The sequence below is a fragment of the Saccopteryx bilineata genome, chromosome 10 (assembly GCF_036850765.1).
Source record: "Saccopteryx bilineata isolate mSacBil1 chromosome 10, mSacBil1_pri_phased_curated, whole genome shotgun sequence".
Lineage (NCBI taxonomy): Eukaryota > Metazoa > Chordata > Mammalia > Chiroptera > Emballonuridae > Saccopteryx > Saccopteryx bilineata.
The window spans coordinates 7095954-7115593 of record NC_089499.1 but is presented as its reverse complement, the minus strand read 5'-3'; the positions used below and the strand labels follow the sequence as shown (position 1 = coordinate 7115593).

The following is a 19640-nucleotide window of genomic DNA, read 5'->3' as shown; positions in this document are numbered from 1 at the left end:
AGTCCCTGCAATGACCAGTAAGGCCCTAAGGGATCTGGGCACCACTCCCTGCCCTTCCATAGCTACTATTATTCATCATCCTGATCATCTTGAGCCTCAGTGGCTTATATTTCAAGCAAGCACCTGCCTCACTGTGTTGCCACCAACTTTACCTGTCGTTCTTCTGGACACTTAAACATCATAGTAGTGAAGTCTTCCCCGACTATATATAAAGTACAGTCCTGATGTTTCTTACCCTGTTTCACTTTTTTATCACCCTTGATAAATGGAGTCAATTCCCAGAGGACAGAGGCCATCCATATGTGTGCTAAATGCATACATACTGACAATTCAGAGGCACAAGTCTGGTTTTTCCCTCCAGAGAACCCTTGACACAACTATGGAATGATGCTGATAACGCTAAGCTCTCTTAAGAATGCATTCTCAGGAAGGTCTCTAGAACTGGTTAGATTTTGCTAAGTTGAAACTGGGAAAGGTTTTGATAGATTGAAGCCTGTTTTATGACTAATGTGCTTGACATTAACAGAAAAAGTCTGCTTTGGTCTTCTGGAAAGTTTCACAGCACCTTCTTTGGACGCTAGGCATTCCCTGTGGGGCCTTGCCAGTGGGCACCCAGCCCTGTGCTGCTGAGAATAACCCTTCTGGAAGCCAGGGCCGGTACACTGGCCCCAAAAGTGGAATCTAATCCCTCTGACAAGTACAATCCTGTCTCTTCACAGGACCAGAGACCTGCAGCAGTTACGACTTAAGTAAGCATTGGACATTAGTGCAGCTATCTGAGGGATACTACCAGTTACCTCAAAAGACAAAACGCATGCCCTGACAATCTCCCTTTCATTTAGTGCTTTCATAAATGTGCACAGAACATTAACAGGTTGCTTGGCACTGAGCACACAAGGATGAAAGAATACTGCCCCGTTACTCTCCAACTTGTCCCTTCTAGCTGTCCTGCACACTGCTGCTGCCAACAAAATCCTGACATGCACTCAGCCTGGCCCGACTCGGCTCTTCAGTCTTACCTTCTTTCTGCCATAGATAACTCCTGCCTGGCACATGGGTGGCCTCTATTTTGGTGGTGTATTCTTGTTCGAGTAGTTTTGTGTGCCAGTCTTCTTGCCCATTCTACCTGTAGGACAGCCCACGTGCCCCTTCTATAGGGCCTTCCCTGACATCCTGAGCCTCAAGTTCGTGTCTGTGACCAGTACTTGAGACAGACACTCGAGCGCTCTCCGAGAAATGAGCGAATGATGTTCAATGCCTGAGCAGTTAGCTCCTAGCCCCTCCAACACAGGCACAACGTCTCCAAGTTCACCTCTTCCCCGCAGCGTTTACCCAGAGCTACCTCAAATGTTCACATTCAAAATATTTACTGTTATCAAACAGGCCAGCGCGCGGCTCTATTCACACTTCCCGTCCATCCCCTCTCCCGACTCCTCCCCATGAGAACCTCGGGGAATGTGAGAGATGGGTCCAGATGGGTCCGGCGGGAGGTCAGCGGGGTGGCAGAGACCAAACCCCTGCATGTGGCTGGCTCGATTCATATGCGCACGAGTGAATGTCATGGCGAACTCCTCCAGCACGACAGCGTGCCTCACGCGCAGCCACCCGCGCAGTGGGGCTAGTGAGCCCAGGACCCACACTCCTGGTATCTCGGATCGTACCGCACACGCCCGGCCACAGACCTACTGAGTCGCAGCATAAGGCTTTAGGTATACGCCAGCAGCGAGGGCCCAAACGGGCAGGCATTCAGCGGAGCATTCCTGCGCGTTTAGATTATGTCATTTCTGGGCGCCCGTCGGCTGGCAGCTGATTGGCCCGTGGACTTGGGGGCGTGGCCAAGCGGCTGAGAAGGGCTACGGCGCGCGGGCGGTTGGTCCAGCTCTACCGCCTCGCGGCGACTGGATTCTTCTCTGTAACTTCGGGGGTAGACATGGCTGGAACCCCCGCGCAAGGCAGCAGGAGGCGGAGCGGGCCCTTGGCGCCTAGCGCTGGCCCGCCGCCCAACACCGGGCAGCCTCCGAGCAAGAGGGCCCGGGGCTTCCCCGAGGCCGCAGTTCTGGATCCCGAAGACCCGTTCGGCCTTCACGGGGATTTCACCGAGGATGACCTGGAGGAGCTCGACACCCTGGCGTCACAGGCCCTGAGCCAATGCCCGTCCGCGGCTCGGGATACGTCCAGTGAGTGCTCCTAGGCATCCTTTCCCCGAGGGTGATGTAGATCTCGCCAGACACCCAGGATGGCTGTGGCTTCCAAACGCATCGCGACCGCTACCCCCTGGTGTCTTGCACCCACACTGCCCTTCACCTTTTTAAAATATAGGAACAGCTTGATTTAAGCAGCAGTTGTGTCCCAAAAGGTCCTTGATTTAGGGGAGAAATGGATTAGGAATGTCAACCGATTTGAAATATAGAAAGCTAAGGTCACATTTTACTTTAATTTCTGAAGTTAGGGCCACTAGGTTCTTAGTTCTAACAAAGATCCTTGAAACATGACTTTCACCACCATCGGAACCATCACTAACTTACACATGGTGACCAATGCTTGTAACAGATTTGGGAGGTTTTAGATCTAATGATGACCACTGTCCCCTTTGAGCCGCATGACCATAGGCGGGACCCAGCAGAGGCAGGAGATGAAAGAGACTTATTCTTTTATACAACCAATAATTTGTGCTAGGTGCCCAAACTTCAGAAACTGCAGCACACTTAGCAACGAGCAAAATACAAAAACCCCTTCCTTCATGGAGCTTACATTCCATTTGGGGAATGAATGAAGTCTTGTGGGGCTCACAGAAGGAGAATGGTTCTGAGAGCTTGTTGCACCTCTACTTGGATGACTTATAGGCATTTACAATTCTGTGGACATTTCCTAGAAACCTAGTCATCCTCCTGCATCTCCAGCATGGTGCCTGGCAAAGCAGACATTCAGAAAACTAGTTGATGACCAAATGTTCGCATGACAGTGCATCACTGTCCATCAGGTGGCAGAAGGCAACAGCTTCTTTTCATTCACCATCCATCTAATTCCTTTACAAATTCTGTAACTTTCCCTTAATATATCTCTGGAATCCATCCTCCTTGCATCATCTCTACCATCTCCCTGACCTAAGTTACCATCACCCCTCCCCTGGACAACAGTCTAAATTGTCTTCCCAATGACAGTCTTGACTCTATAAGTCAGACTGCACACCACTGCTCTTTTCAAATCTCAAATCTGGCCTGACCAGGCGTTGGTGCAGTGGATAAAGCTTCGACCTGGGCCACTGGGGACCCAGGGTTGAAACCCTGAGGTTGGCTTGAGCCCTCTGGCTTGAGCCCAGGCTTACCAGCTTGAGTGTGGGGTCGCTGGCTTGAAGCCCAAGGTTGCTGGCTTGAGCAAGGGGGTCACTGGCTCAGCTGGAGTCCCCCAGTGAAAGCACGTATGAGAAAGCAATCAATGCACAACTAAGGTGCCACAGCTATGAGTTAATGCTTCTCATCTCTCTCCCTTCCTGTCTGTCTGTCCCTGTCTATCCCTCTCCCTCTCTCTCACTAAAAACAAAAAACCTCAAATCTGGCTGTGTCTTACACTGATATACGTGAATACCCCTACTGAAAGCCTTTTAATGACTTTCCACTGTTTCTACTATAAAGATCAAAATCCTTAATGTGGTCTGACAGACCCAGTATAGTCTGCCCCTTTCCTTCTTCTCTGGGTTTTAGCCACACTGACCTTCCTTTACTCCTTGAATTCTTGTTTCTTTACAATACAGAGACCTTGCACATTGCTGTTTCTTGCACATTGAGTGTTCTTTCCATCCATTCCCCATCCCCGCTCATCTGGTGACTTCCTGCTTGTTCTCCAGCCCTCAGCTCAGTCACCAGCTCCTTAGGGAAGCTTTCCAATCATTTAGTTGAACTATATCTCCCTATTACAGACTTTCCTATATTTGTTCTCTGCAGCTTTTCTCACAGTTGTAATTTTACATTTATACGCGATTGTTTTTCAATGACCTGTAAGCTCCACAAGCATAAGAACGACCCATTTTGCTCACCCTTGTACCTTTAGAGATTAAATCATGCCTGACATATTGTAGGTCCTCAGTAAATATTGTTGAGTGATACATCTCTGAGTTCTTACCAGCAAGACTGCACAGTGTCTTTCAGCCTTTAGGTGAGACTTAAAATTGGGAGGGTGATGTGAAGAGGAAGAGGCGGCAGGATCTGTTACTTTGTAAGGATCATTTATGAATTTGAATCATATTCCCCTGTTGGAAAATACCTATCTTGCTTATTAGATCTTTCTCTAATTTTCTTTCAAGAGTGATTCTTTTCAGCATTTTCTGGCAAAAGTTGGAAAATGTTGGGACCTGAAAAGTATGTGGGAACTGTTTCTTACAGGTGTTCATATGGTCCCCAGATTAGACGGAATGTTCAAAAATCCTGCAGGGAAAAACAGAGAAAGTGTTCCAGTTAAAGATAATTTTGAATTAGAGTTACTTCAGGCCCAATACAAAGAACTTAAAGAAAAGGTAAGTAACAACATATGTTTTTTACAACGAATTCACTCATTTATGCATGCATTGTGCAATAAAATATATAAACTATATAAAAAATTTAAAACTAGAGTCCAGAAGTCACTCCATAAATGGAGGAAGGCTGGGAAAAGAAAGCTAGAAAATTGAGGCTGAAAGAAAGGAAATCCTGAGATTCCTAGCAGACCAGACGAGAAAGGAAACACTGTACACCAGATCCAAGAAGAGATACAAACTTCCTGTTTTAGCACAGAGATAAATTTATAGCATGTATCCTATATTCTTATTCAACATGATAATGGTTGCTATTTTCATTAACAGTTTTGAGAGAGAAAAAAAGCAAGCATTCTTCATATGACCAACCTGGGTCCCTATGAAAATCAGGAACATAATGTAGAATTTTAGTTCTATGTTGTATGTGACCCAGATTGTTTAAGACTTACTAGAGCCTACAGAACCTGCATGTGTGAGTGCCAAGTGTATCTGTAAGCCGTCTTGCCGAATATCACCTATTCCACAAACAGGCCAAGCATGGTGACATCCTGTTGGTAGAGGTATTTTGAGCACTCACTGGTCTGTAGAACATGTTTTACATGGGCTCCATCTCCCCAGCTACCTAATGAAATAAATACTTATATAATTTTCCCTTACAAACTTTTCACAAGATTGGTTTGGGATTTACAGATGAAAGCAATGGAAGAAGAAGTGCTCATTAAAAATGGAGAAATTAAAATTTTGCGAGACTCATTGCATCAGACAGAATCCATTTTAGAGGATCAGAGAAGATCACATTTCCTTCTAGAGCAAGAGAAAACTCAAGCACTCAATGACAAGGAAAAGGAATTCTCCAAAAAGGTGACCCAGAGTGTTTGTTTTGGTCATGAACATTAGCTTTGTCTGCTCACTGAGTTCCTTCTTTTTTTTCTCTCCACTGAGTTCATTTAGAAGCAATGACCAAATCTGCCTGTAAACCTTCCAGGAAAGGCTTCAACAGTTCTTTGTGTTAAATCCTTTCTGCTTCCAGCTAATTGCATGTTCTTTTCTTCAGACTCTGCACGTGGTACAGAAAAGAACTTAGATGAAACTGCTTTTCTGTGGTAGTTGGTCTTGGCAGGAATAAATCACTAGCTTAGATTTTCAGAAATAGGTTTAGATCGGGGCTCTTCCCCTGGCAGAGCATCATCATCTCAGTTGGTCAGAGCATCATTCTGATTATGTAAAGGTTGCTGGTTCAATTCCTAGTTAGGGCACATACAGAAACAGATCGATGTTTCTGTGTCTCTCCCCCTTCCTTTCTCTCTAAAATCAATCAATAATTTAAAAATAAAAATAAAAAATAGGCCCTGGCCAGCTGGCTCAGTGGTAGAGTGTCAGCCTGGCGTATGGACATTTTGGGTTCAGTTCCCAGTCAGGGGACACAGAAGAAGCAACCATCTGCTTCTCCACCCTCTCCCTTTCCCCTTCTCTCTCTTCTCTTCCCACAGCCATGGCTCAGTTGGAGCAAGTTGGCCCTGGGCGCTACAGATGGCCCCATGGCCTCACCTCAGGTGCTAAAATAGCTCGGTTGCCAAGCAATGGGGCAACCACCCTAGAAGGGCAGAGCATTGCCCTGTAGGGGGCTTCCTGAGTGGATCCTGGGGAGTCTGCCTCTCTGCCTCCCAATTTCTCACTTAAGAAAAATTAAAAAGTAAAAAATAAATTAGGCTCTTTTGGCAGCCCTCAATTGATCTATCTTATGCCAAAAGGAAAGGTTTTAGCTTCCATAACTAACCCTAGGGAAAATGGATGTGCTGGGGCTTTGAATGCCTCAAGCCTTGCCAGGACTCATCTTTTTTCTCAAAACTATAGATAGGCTCTATCCTTATGCTAGAGGGTGTGTTCTTTGGGAGCTCCCGGGCTCATATTTCACAGCTCCAGAGCAGTCCAAAGACTTGGACTCCCATCTCAAGTTTTAAAATTCAGAGGAAGTTTTAAAATTTAAACCTGGTCTAACCTGAGTCAAATGCTTGTGCCTGAATCTGTCACTATAACCAAAGAGACTATACCCTCATTCACATCACAGTCAGAGGCAGGGAAATGGTTGTTTCTCAGGGAAGGGTGATGCTATTCTGGGAAGAGGAGTAGGTGTCCGGCGTATACCACTTCAGCACTTCCCAAGTCTTGAGCCTCAAGGACATGGGGTCTGATCCTGCCATTACTTCATTCGACAAACGTAGCAAGCTTTAAAGAAGCAGTGCCTGTGCCCAGCTCTGACAGCAGTGGTTGCCTTTCCACATACAGAGGGAGAGCAAGGGGTTTACAGTCAGGCAGACCAGAGTTTTGTTTTTTGGTTTTTTTTTGTTTGTTTTTTTTGTATTTTTCTGAAGCTGGAAATGGGGAGAGACAGTCAGACAGACTCCCGCATGCGCCCAACCGGGATCCATCCGGCACGCCCACCAGGGGCAATGCTCTGCCCACCAGGGGGCGATGCTCTGCCCCTCCGGGGCGTCGCTCTGTTGCGACCAGAGCCACTCTAGCGCCTGGGGCAGAGGCCAAGGAGCCATCCCCAGCGCCCGGGCCATCTTTGCTCCAATGGATCCTAGGCTGCAGGAGGGGAAGAGAGAGACAGAGAGGAAGGAGGGGGGTGTGTGGAGAAGCAAATGGGCGCTTCTATGTGCCCTGGCCGGGAATCGAACCCGGGTCCCCCGCACGCCAGGCCGACGCTCTACCGCTGAGCCATCCGGCCAGGGCCAGGCAGACCAGAGTTTGATTCCCAGCTTTATCCCATGCAAGTGGTGGCCTCACAGTAATGACTTAAGTTGTACGACTTATATCCCTTATCTATTCCCAGGAAATAACAAGAAGGGTTGTCAGATGAACAGGTCCCGCACTGACCGTGTCTGGTGCTGCACCTGGCCCAGAGTGTGCTCGGGGAGTGGCTGCAGCTGCTGTTGGCTGTGGGCCACTGGCCAGAGCAGCAGGGCTCCCTCCGCTGCACAAGGTTGTGGTGAAGCTTTCCCAAATGCTCTGCCCTGACTTTCAGGAAGACCTGGAATTGAGCACCACTACATTCATCAGAAGGTCAACATGTTATTGTGAGATATGGCGCCTTGTCAAGCTTTATGCTGGGCGTTTGACATTCATCATTCTTTTTTTTTTTTTTTTTTTTTTTTGTATTTTTCCAAAGTGAGAAGCGGGCTGGGGGGAAGGCAGGCAGACAGACAGACTCCCACATGCGCCTGACCAGGATCCACCCGGCCTGCACACCAAGGGGTGATGCTCTGCCCATCTGGGCTGTTGTTCCGTTGCAACCAGAGCCATTCTAGTGCCTGAGGCGGAGGCCATTGAGCCGTCCTCAGTGCCCGGCCAACTTTGCTCCAATGGAGCCTTGGCTGTGGGAGGGGAAGAGAGAGACAGAGAGGAAGGAGAGGGGGAGGGTGGAGAAACAGATGGGCGCCTCTCCTGTGTGCCCTGGCTGGGAATCGAACCCGGGACTTCACATGCTGGGCCAATGCTCTACCGCTGAGCCAACCAGCCAGGGCCTGACATTCATCATTCTTATTTAATCCTCCCAACTGTGAAAACAGGTATTTCTGTTACAGAGAAGCTCAAGTTTAGAGAGGCTGAGTAAATGGTATTTGAACCCTCACAAACTACTTTACATTAGTTTGGATCAAAATATGTTTCTAGAATACCATGCTGTCTTTCACAAAGAAGGCTGAAACTTGATTCTTTAGGATATTTGTGTCACAGTAGACTTTTGTTTTTTATTCTTCATTGTTTTTCTTTTTTTTTTTTAGAGACAGAGAGAGAAGGATAGATAGGGACAGACAGACAGGAACGGAGAGAGATGAGAAGCATCATCAGTTTTTCGTTTTGACACCTTAGTTGTTCATTGATTGCTTTCTCATATGTGCCTTGACCGTGAGCCTTCAGCAGACCGAGTAACCCCCTGCTCGAGCCAGCGACCTTGGGTCCAAGCTGGTGAGCTTTGCTCAAACCAGATGAGCCTGTGCTTAAGCTGGCGACCTCGGGGTCTCGAACCTGGATCCTCTGCATCCCAGTCCAACGCTCTATCCACTGCGCCACTGCCTGGTCAGGCTATTCCTCATTGTTTTTCATAAGCTTGAGATTTGGAAGCCCAGGGATATTTTGATATATGTGATTTGATTTATATAGGATAAAGTATGTTTCTTTGCCTTACAGCTACAGTCGCTGCAGTCTGAACTCCAGTTTAAAGATGCAGAAATGAATGAATTAAGGACAAAGCTTCAGAGCAGTGAACGAGCAAATAAACTAGCTGTTCCCTCCATTTCCCACAGCAGGTAATGGTGGGGCTAGAGAGAGTGTTCAGCTTTGCATTGTTTAGTAAAAAGTCTAAAGAATAATGTCAGGCCAGTCTTGAATGAAGGCCACTTAGACTCTGTGCATGGGCCTAGGTCCTCCTTGCTGAAAGCCTCAAGGTGGTTTGGATGAAGCTTGAATGGCTTGGGGCATCACAGCATAAAACCCCCACTCTCTAAATGTGCTTCCTCTGTGTAGGACTTTATACGCACAGCTCCTTGGGACTAGAAAGGCTAGAGAGATCATCTCCAAACTTCTTCATTTTTTTGTAATTTGTATTAAATAACTGATTTTGCCCAAAGCATGAATATATTTCAGCCCAACTACTTGGAATATTTTTTTCTCATTTGCTGCCCTGGGATCTTTGTCTAACAGCCCCGCTTTTGCTGCAGATATGATGAACTTTTTTTAGAGAGAGAGAGTCAGACAGGAAGGGAGAGAGATGAAAAGCATCAGTTCTTTGTTGCGGCACCTTAGTTGTTCATTGATTGCTTGGGGGGGGGGGGCTACAGCCGAGCCAGTAATCCTTTGCTCAAGCCAGCGACCTTGGGCTCAAGCCAGCCACCTCAGGCTTCAAGTCAGCGACCTTGGGATCATGTCTACGATCCCACACTCAAGCCAGACACCCAGCGCTCACGCTGTTGAACCTGTGCTCAAGCCAGAGACCTCGGGATTTTGAACCTGGGTCCTCTGTATCCTAGTCCAGTGCTCTACCCGCTGTGCCACTGCCTAGTCAGGCTGTGATGAACTTCTTTTTTTGTGTGTGGGAGAGACAAGAGAGAGTCAGAGAGGGACAGATAGAGACAGACCAACAGAAGGGAGAGAGATGAGAAACATCAATTCTTCATTGCGGTTCCTTAGTTGTTCATTGATTGCTTTCTCATATGTGCCTTGACCAGGGGGCTACAGCAGACCGAGTGACCCCTTGCTCAAGCCAGTGACCTTGGGCTCAAGCTGGTGAGCCTTGCTCAAACCAGATGAGCTCGCGCTCAAGCTGGCGACCTCGGGGTCTCGAACCTAGGTCCTCTGCATCCCAGTCCGACACTATTTACTGCGCCACTGCCTGGTCAGGCTGTGATGAACTTCTTAATAGTCTGTGTCCTGCTCACTGCCTGCCAGAAAAGTCTGGTACAATGTTGGTATCAGCCTTGAAATTTGATTAGTGTGGTCAGTGAGCCTTTTTCTGGTATTGAGCACTCTGCTGCGTTTGCTCATGGGCAGGATATGGAGTTGAGCTCTTGCTTTATGTGGTCCAAATAAGACAGAAGAGCAGAGGGAGTCTATCCTTACCTCTTTACCCAGAAGGGCCTCGGCGTGTGTGATCCGATCAGAGGGTTAAGGCTGCTTCTCTAACATAAAGGCCATGGCATTGAGGAGCTGGCTCCATTTTCAAGCTGCAAGACACAACTTTTTACTTGACTCTCTACTGAAAATCTTTTAATTCAGTCTCTATTAAAACAGGTCATTCCACATTGAAAACATGTTTTGGTGGAATTAGAAATAGTAATGGAATTATGGTCAATATTTTTAGGTGATTAGAAAAATGTAGAAATAAATGAAAGATTTTTTTTTTCAATACTTAGGATCAAAATGACTTGAATTTTTTTCTGCTTTGCACTTTTATTACTGCATTGCTAAGCTTTATTATACTTCCTTTTTTAAAATTTATTGGGGAAACATTGCTTAATGACATTCAAATTTTAGGTATACAACTTTATAATATAACATCTGTATACTCCATCGTGTGCTCACCACCAGAGCCGGTCTCCCCTGGCCACCGTCTGTCTGACCCCCTTTACGCTCTTCGTCCTTCTCCCATCCCCTTCCCTGCTGATAACCACCATATTATTGTCTGAGTTTGGTTTTGTTTGTTCATCTGTTGTTTTTTGTTTTATATCACAAATATGAGTGAAATCATATGGTTCTTGTCCTTTTCCATCTGACTTATTTCACTTAGCATAATACCCTCAAGATCTATCCAGACTGACCAGTGGTAGCGCAGCGGATAGAGCATTGACCTGGGACACTGAGGTCCCAGGTTTGAAGCCCCAAGGTCGCCAGCTTGAGCGCGGGCTGATCCAGCTTGAGTGCAGGGTCACCAGGTTGAGTGTGGGGTCGCTGGCTTGAGTGTGGGATCATAGACATGACCCCAGGGTGGCTGTCTTGAGCAAGGAGTTACTGGCTCTACTGGAGTCCCGGTCAAGGCACATATGAAAAGTAATCAATGAACAACTAAAGTGATGCAACTATGAATCAATGCTTCTCATCTCTCTCCCTCCCTGTCTCTCTCTCTCACTAAAAAAAAAAAAAAAAAATCTATCCATTTTGTCATAAATGGCAACATTTTATCTTTTTTTATGAAAATACCTTGAATTTTACACTGCTGTCCTGACAAAGAATAACAAGTGTTTAGCAGATAAAACTTTTGATCAGGCCCTGGCCGGTTGGCTCAGCAGTAGAGCATCGGCCTGGCATGCAGGAGTCCCGGGTTTGATTCCCGGCCAGGGCACACAGGAGAAGCGCCCATTTGCTTCTCCACCCCTCCCCCTCTCCTTCCTCTCTGTCTCTCTCTTCCCCTCCTGCAGCGAGGCTCCATTGGAGCAAAGATGGCCCGGGCGCTGGGGATGGCTCTGTGGCCTCTGCCTCAGGCGCTAGAATGGCTCTGGACGCAACAGAGCGACGCCCCAGAGGGGCAAAGCATCGCCCCCTAGTGGGCATGCTGGGTGAATCCCGGTCAGGCGCATGCGGGAGTCTGTCTGACTACCTCCCTGTTTCCAGCTTCGGAAAAATGAAAAAAAAAAACACAAAACTTTTGATCAAATTACCTAGGTATGAAAAGTTTAAAGCAGGGGTCCCCAAACTGCAGCCCCCTGAGGCCATTTATCCGGCCCTCACCGCACTTCTGGAAGGGACACCTCTTTCATTGGTGGTCAGTGAGAGGAGCACATTGACCATCTCATTAGCCAAAAGCAGGCCCATAGTTCCCATTGAAATACTGGTCAGTTTGTTGATTTAAATTTATTTGTTCTTTATTTTAAATATTGTATTTGTTCCCATTTTGTTTTTTTACTTTAAAATAAGATATGTGCAGTGTGCATAGGGATTTGTTCATAGTTTTTTTTATAGTCCGGTCCTCCAATGATCTGAGGGACAGTGAACTAGCCCCCTGTGTAAAAAGTTTGGGGACCCTGGTTTAAAGCTTATTAGAAATTTCATTTTGCCCTGGCCGGTTGGCTCAGCAGTAGAGCGTCGGCCTAGCGTGCGGAGGACCCGGGTTCGATTCCCGGCCAGGGCACACAGGAGAAGCGCCCATTTGCTTCTCCACCCCTCCGCCGCGCTTTCCTCTCTGTCTCTCTCTTCCCCTCCTGCAGCCAAGGCTCCATTGGAGCAAAGATGGCCCGGGCGCTGGGGATGGCTCTGTGGCCTCTGCCTCAGGCGCTAGAGTGGCTCTGGTTGCAACATGGCGACGCCCAGGATGGGCAGAGCATCGCCCCCTGGTGGGCAGAGCTTCGCCCCTGGTGGGCGTGCCAGGTGGATCCCGGTCAGGCGCATGCGGGAGTCTGTCTGACTGTCTCTCCCTGTTTCCAGCTTCAGAAAAATGAAAAAAAAAAAAAAAAAAGATTTCATTTTGTTTTAAGAGGTTTTAGCAGAATCATTACTTTGCTTTCATAGTTAACTTTTTCCAGTCCTAGGAAAAGCCCTTCTGTGGTTGTAAAGCCAGAAGCGTGCTCTCCACAACTTGGAAAACCATCTTTCCCTACAAAGGAGTCTTTTAACGCTAATACGTCTCTTCCTTACCCCTGCCAGACAGAGCCAGGATTTAAGTCCCTGACGGGCAGAGAGGGTAAGTCAGTCTACCCATCATCTATGACCGTGGAACAGGTTGCCCAAGCTGATGGCTGAGAGCGACAAGGAGTCTCTTCTCCCGGTTTCTGTGGGCCAGCGGTTCTGCCAGGGCCCAGTGGGGATGGCTTGTCTCTGCATGGACTGCAGTCCTTTGGGCGTGTCTGGGGCTGGAGGATCTGTGTCTAGGTGGCTCCCTCCCGTGGCTGGGGCAGAATTCCTCTCCACATGTGGCCTCTCCACAGGGCACCTTGGCTGATCTCATAATCTGGTACCTGGCTTTCATTAAGAGCCAGCAAACCCGGAGAGAGCCAGGGGGAAGCTGTCCTGCGTATGGCCGACCCTCCTAAGTCACATAGCATCACTTCTGCCGCAGTCTGTTTGTTAGAAGCAAGTCACCACGTCTGGGCCGTGTTCAAGGGGAAGGAAACTCCCCTGCATCTTTTGAAGGGAAGTGTGTCAGAGCATTGGCAGGCATATTTAAAAACCTCCCAGTCAGCATCCATCAACAGGCCAGAAACCCAGCTGGTAGCAGGGACAGTTGTGCCCTGCATAGCCCACCCTGAGCCTGTACAGCCCCGGTCAGACTGAGGGCATGCTCCTGTTTCTAGAGAGGGACAGTCTAGCACAAGTGGGCTTCTGCTCCAAGACTGTCCCGTGCCAGCCTGTCTTGTAATTCGGATATATTGCCCCTCTCTTCTACCCCGTCAGCCCTTTCACATCGCTGGCCATCATGCCCACACTGGGTACCCCAGCACTCCCAATTTTGGAGTCTAGAACTACAGGAGCTCTGTGGGATGGTGTTAGGAGCAGGCCGTGGAGCCCAGCAGCCTGGCTGGTGTGATTTGAGCAAGTCCCTTAACCTCAGGCCTCATTTGTCCTATATGTAAAACAGAGCTGCCCTGGCTGGAGAGCTAGGTTGGTTGAAGTATCATCCTGATACACCAAGGTTGCGGGTTCAATCCCCCATCAGGGCACATAGAAGAATCAACCAATGAATGCATGAATAAGTGGAACAACAAACTGATGTTTCTCTCTTTCTCCTTTCCTCTCTCTCTAAAGTTGATAAATAAGTAAAAAACCCAAAAACAAACAGAGGCAATGATAGCACCTTGTAGGGTGCTGTGAGGAACGAATGGGCTATGTAGAAAGCTCTTAGCACTGTCGGGGACGTTAGCAGCACCTGCCGCTTTGGTGTGACTGCCTCACTCTGAAGTGGGGAAACCACCTCATCTTTACCTTTCCTGTGTGAGTTCCTGTTTCACCCAGGAAAGGGGAAAGAGGCAAGGGCTCTTGAGTTGCCTTGGCTAAAAGAAGTAGAAAAATGTGTCTTTTAAACTCTGCACTTAGAAGTTTCTGATGTGCCAGTGCTTTTGTGCTCAAGTTTTTTTTTTAATTTTTTTATTTTTTATTTTTTTATTTATTCATTTTTAGAGAGGAGAGAGAGAGAGAGGAGAGACAGAAAGAGAGAAGGGAGGGAGGAGCTGGAAGCATCAACTCCCATATGTGCCTTGACCAGGCAAGCCCAGGTTTTGAACCGGCGACCTCAGCATTTCCAGGTTGACGCTTTATCCACTGCGCCACCACAGGTCAGGCTGTGCTCAAGTTTTGATTCACATTGTGTCCAGTTTCAGAAAATAAGACCCACAGCCTGGGAGATGACCCCATAAAGCAAGAAGAGTCCCAGAAAAGTCTTGTTGACAGCCTGCTGCAGAGATCAAACACTCAAGGTACCAGAATCCCTACTCCTTCTGTAAGAGGCCTGCATGGCTCTGGTTATGGTCTGCGATGCTGCTGATGGCCTCAGCCAGTGCACGGGGAACTGTCCACGGCTCCGAGGGCCAGCGCCCCAGGCAGTCCTTTAAGGGTCCAGGGAAGTCATAGTTGTGACTTAAGCAGAAGACTGTAACATGGAGGGGGCCAAGAGCAGGTATGTCCCAGAGCCTTCAGCACCCACAGGTGTCTCGATGGGGCTGAGTGGCAGCTTAGAGGACAGTTGGCATCCAAAGAACCCTCACTTTTTCTAAGGCCATAGAAAGGCCTCCCATGTCAGAGCCTTCTAGAGTCACCTTGTTTTCTACAGGTTCCATTTTGATAAACCTTCTGCTGAAGCAGCCCCTGATCCCAGGGTCATCCCTAGGTCTGTGCCACCTGCTGAGCAGTTGTTCCGATGCCCCTACCGGCGCCCTGTTGCAGCCACTAGGGTGTGGCAGGTAAGCACAGATTTCTGCCTTGGCCGGATGGCTCACTTAGTTAGAGTGTCATCCCGAAGCACGGAGGTCGCCGATTCGATCCCTGGTCAGGGTGCATACAGGAACAGCTTGATCTTCCTGTCTCTCCCTCGCTTCCTCTCTCTCTATAATCAATAAAATAAACATTGAAAAATATTTTAAACAGCTTGTTTAGAAAGAAGTTACCAAAACAAAAAACCAAAACATTTCCAGGAAGGAAGTCTTTCTGAGACCTGGCCCGCCCGGTAGGCCTGGGCCCTGGGCAGGGTAACTAGAGAATCTGGCAGGCAGGTTGATTGGGGACCCTGACCTTACCCTGATCTCACACTTAGGTATTTTCTTGTGTTGCTAGTACCCTGACTGGGACTTCAAGCCTGAGGACCCCAGGTGTGCGCGGTGGGCCATTTCCCCTCTCAGCCCTTCGAGAAGCACAACACCTGGCACTTAGCGGCCTGAATCTGATTGCCAGGAATGAAGGCTCATGTGACAGAGACCCAGCAGAGGGAGGCGGAAGGGCCTTCCCGCTCTGCCAGTTTCCTGGCGCTGTGCATCTCCTCCCCCTGGTACAGTTCTTTATCGGCTTACACTGCCAGGCTCTGCAGGACTTGGCCGTAGCCAAGAGAAGTGGAGGACCTGGGGACTCACCCACACATTCCTCCTGCATGGGCTCCGCGGCGGAGGCCAGCACCGAGGACTCCCTTTGCAACCTGGAACACTTCTGTGTGGCTTCCCTGAGCGTTCTTCAGCACCTGGTGTGCCACAGCGGTGCAGTCGTCAGCCTGCTGCTGTCGGGAGCAGGGGCAGGTTCTGCTGCTAGGGAAGGAATCCAGAGCCCGGCTTTTGCTGGGGATGTGACATCAGCCCCAGAGGGGCTTGCCAGTGACCAAGGCCAGCATCCACTTCTGAAGATGCTTCTTCACCTATTAGCTTTCTCTTCTGCAGCAACAGGTCACCTTCAAGCCAGTGTTCTGAGCCAGTGCCTTATGGTCTTGGTGAAGTCAGCTGAAAACGCTCCCTTTGACTTCTTGCCCAGGTACAATGCAGCATGGGAGGCATGGTTCTTTGTGGGTCTGACCTGACCTTGAGGTTTATCCTGTGGTCCTTGTACTTTGCTCATATCTTGATTTATCTATACTGCTCAGTTCTAAGCCTTGGTTTAGGTTCTAAGGCTTTGTTCAGGAAGTTCTGAAATGATGGGAAGTGGGACAAGGTATTGGGAGAACCAAGGAAGTGGTTAGTTTGGCTTAATTCTGCCTCTGTACAGCAGGTAAGAAAAAGATACCTGTTATAAAAGAAGGCTGTTGCCTGACCAGGCGGTGGCGCAGTGGATACAGCGTTGGACTGGGATGCAGAGGACCCAGGTTCAAGACCCCGAGGTCGCCAGCTTGAGCGTGGGCTCATCTGGCTTGAGCAAAAAAAAAAAGCTCACCAGCTTGGACCCAAGGTCGCCGGCTCGAACAAGGGGTTACTCGGTCTGCTGAAGGCCCGCGGTCAAGGCACATATGAGAAAGCAATCAATGAACAACTAAGGTGTTGCAATGTGCAACAAAAAATTAATGATTGATGCTTCTCATCTCTCCGTTCCTGTCTGTCTATCCCTCTCTCTGACTCTCTCTCTCTCTTTCTCTCTCTCTGTCTCTGTAAAAAAAAAAAGGCGGTGGCTCTGGTATTATCAAAAAAACAATTTAGAAACCACTGTGTTATAAAGATGGGTTTTTTTTATGCAGATAGTTTCAGGAGCTTTAGTTAGGGGCCACTTCTAACAACCAGGTTAAATTCTAGTTTCCCACAACATTCCACACTCCCTGGCAACTGAAAATGTTCAGCTTCTCCGCCATACATGATTTGCTCCAAAATGAGTTTGTTCCAAATAGTGAGACCTTGCTTCCTAGAGCATACTGAGGAATGTTCTCAACCCTTACTGCTGTGTGCTTAGACACTGCAGATGTGTGGGGACACACGTGGAGAACTGCCTCCCCACCCACGAGGCTGGGTAGGCTGAACAGCAGTGGTTGTCTTGGGACACGGTTCCTTGGGAGTGGCGGTCCCTTTGTCCTGACACGTGGGGGAGAGTGTGCCAGAGCCCCTCGCCTGTGCACACCCCAAGTGTACCTTATGCTTGCCGGCAGAGGAGCTGCTGTCTTTCGACAAGGGGAGAGAATGGTCTTCCTTGCTCAGTAAGTGGTCTCGTAAGATCAAGCCATGGCCAAGTCGAAGTTTATCACTTCTGGAGCCTGGCAAGGCCTTTGGTGATGAACATAGGACATTTCTCTCGCCCAAGAGGAGCCCTGCCACCCTACGGGAGTAGAGGCAGGAAGGAGCCCAGGAGCAGTGTCGAGGCCAGGCACCCCGTTTCCATGGAGGCAACCTCCATTGACTAGGTGGCGCTGTCATCTCTGCCACATCAGTCCCGCCGTGAAGGGTAGTGCCCACTCATTCATGTGAAAGTAGGTGGTGATCAGCTGGCATTTGAAGCCAGGTGTGTCTGACCCACGTCTGTACTGGCCTGCTTGAGTTTCCTGTCCCCTCTTGTGAAAAGTGCGGGTGAACTGTGGGGTGGGGTTGGAAGTGTCATGTCCCTCTGGGCCCCCGTGTTTTAGGTTCCAGTGTGTGTTCCCGGTGTTGCCACAGTGCCTCAGCCCAGAGACACCGCTGCCCGGTGTGCTGCTGACCGTGGAGCTCCTCTCCCTCCTGGTGGACCATGACGAGCTCGCCCCTCGGCTCTGCGCCCGCTCGGGTAAAGCCGGCGGTAGGCTGGGCGGGGCCTTCTGCAGAGTGGAGGGAAGGGTGGCGGCCGGGACAGGGCAGGGCCTCCCCAGGGCTTCCACAGCTTGCACTGGGGACCCTGACTGAGAGGCGGGGCGTCCTCCTCAGAAGGCTGCCTGCTGCTGCTGCTGTACATGTACATCACATCAAGGCCGGACAGACTGGCCTCGGACACACAGTGGCTTCAACTGGAACAAGAGGTGAAAATGCCAGAGCCCCTCCGTGCACCGTTCCCCCCCCCACCCTCCCCTTTCTCCCACTTCTCCCTTCCTTTGGGAGAGGGAGCCTTAATTCATTTTGGTGGCAGGAGTTTATTTAGCCACTAAAAAGATAAACTCATTTGGGGGTTCCCCACCACACAGATGCAATAAGATGGACTCCAGGCTGTCCTGGGGACTTAGCAGAGTTGCCTGGTAATAACGTACCTTGGCCTGGGGGCCGGGTGGGGCCGGTGGCACGAGGGTCGTTGGTGAGACGGTGTTGGTTCCGGGTTTGGTCTGCGAAGGCCCAACACCACCACCTCAGACTCGTTCATGTGGACGAGCCTTTGGAGCTCTTGTAGAAGCCTGAGAAAGGCCTGTGGTCAGGGTCTCGTTCTAGAACAGTCTGCTCTTGTTCCAGGCTGTATGGCTCCTGGCTAAGCTTGGGATGCAGAGCCCCGCGTCCCCAGTTACTGGCTCCAACTGCCAGTGCAACGTAGAGGTGAGTGCCCAGGGCAAGCAGCGGGCAACAGTGAGGCAGGTCTGCTGGTGAGAGAGGTGGCCCTGTGCGGGGAGCCCATGCTGCTTCCACCCCTAGTGCCGCCACTTAGAACCTCCCTCACTGGGGTGGCCAGGAAAAGTGCTGCCCAGCTGAGCAAGTCATCAGGGTGCAGGACGCCCAAGACCCGAGCTTGGCCTGCACCCCCAGGTGGTCCGAGTGCTCACTGTGATGCTGCACAGACAGTGGCTGACAGTGCGGAGGGCAGGGGCCGCTCCGAGGACCGAGCAGCAGAAGCGGACGGTGCGATGTCTGCGGGACACAGTGCTGCTGCTGCACAGCCTGTCCCAGAAGGACAAGCTCTTCACAGTGCACTGCGTGGAGGTCCTGCATCAGTATGACCACGTGATGCCAGGGGTCAGCCTGCTGATCCGCGGGCTTCCAGACGTGACGGACTGTGAAGGTGAGCCGGCGGGAGGCCCCTGCCCGCAGCCCTCCACCCAGCACAGCCTTTGCCAACACGGGTCCTGGTCCTCCTGCTCCCTTTCTGAGCGTACCAGGCAGCCTTTTTCCAGAAACGCCCCTGTCTGAATGGCCTTTGTAGCACTTTGCTTGCAGTAGCCGAGGTAACCAGCCCTGGGCATGGAAGGGACTGGTTAGTTCCTGCCCGTGGGGGGGGGGGGGGGGCGAGGGCACTCCCCCAGGTCCCAGCACTCCGGGCCTTCACCATGGAACCCTCTTCTGTTTTGGTTCAGAGGCTGCCCTGGATGACCTCTGTGCCACTGAGACTGATGTGGATGACCCCGAGATGGACTGTGGCTGAGGGCTGGCAGTATCGAGCCACGTGGTGGCACTAGCACCTGCTTTCCTCACCTCAGGAACTGATTAAAAGAACAACCAGCTGTTTGAGAACACGCCAGCCTTGTGTGTTGCCCGAGCATGATCTATGTCGGCAAGTGGGAGGGATGGAGCAGGAACCCGCCCCCAGGGAAGGCTGGGATCCTCCTTCCTGTCCCTGGCTGGAGCCAAGACCGGTCCCCATGGTAACGAATCTGTCTGGAGGAAGAAGCCCTGCCCTGCCTGTGGAATTGTCCTGAGTCACTGCTTTGGGCTGAGGCCATGGGAAGAAACCACTGCACAGCAAGGAAGGAGGCAGCCCTCATCCCAGACCTAAACCGGGGAGGCCTGAGAATGCCGAGCAAAGGGGGGGGACAGAATGAGTGTGGCAGGGACTCCTGGCAGCTTGAGTCCTGAAGCTGGGCTTC

General features: G+C 50.0%; 1 protein-coding gene across 3 annotated transcripts; it reads left to right on the top strand.

Annotated features, from left to right (window-relative positions):
* The first annotated feature begins 1849 nt into the window (after positions 1–1849).
* On the top strand, positions 1850–19261 carry ATRIP (ATR interacting protein). Of its 3 annotated transcripts, none has more exons than XR_010727293.1 (13): positions 1850–2177; positions 4380–4510; positions 5198–5368; positions 8699–8817; positions 12523–12680; positions 14308–14409; positions 14763–14892; positions 15263–15943; positions 17511–17647; positions 17785–17876; positions 18298–18378; positions 18618–18838; positions 19131–19261. XR_010727293.1 is itself a non-coding variant. In XM_066244948.1 (13 exons), the coding sequence occupies exons 1-13, from the start codon at positions 1931–1933 to the stop codon at positions 19196–19198; spliced, it is 2367 nt and encodes a 788-aa protein (XP_066101045.1). In that variant the 5' UTR covers positions 1850–1930; the 3' UTR covers positions 19199–19261. The 3 variants fall into 3 exon arrangements, 2 of the variants coding, with proteins under 2 accessions (XP_066101045.1, XP_066101044.1); XM_066244948.1 differs by having other exon boundaries at positions 17788–17876; positions 18586–18838; XM_066244947.1 differs by having other exon boundaries at positions 18586–18838.
* The last annotated feature ends 379 nt before the right edge of the window (positions 19262–19640 follow it).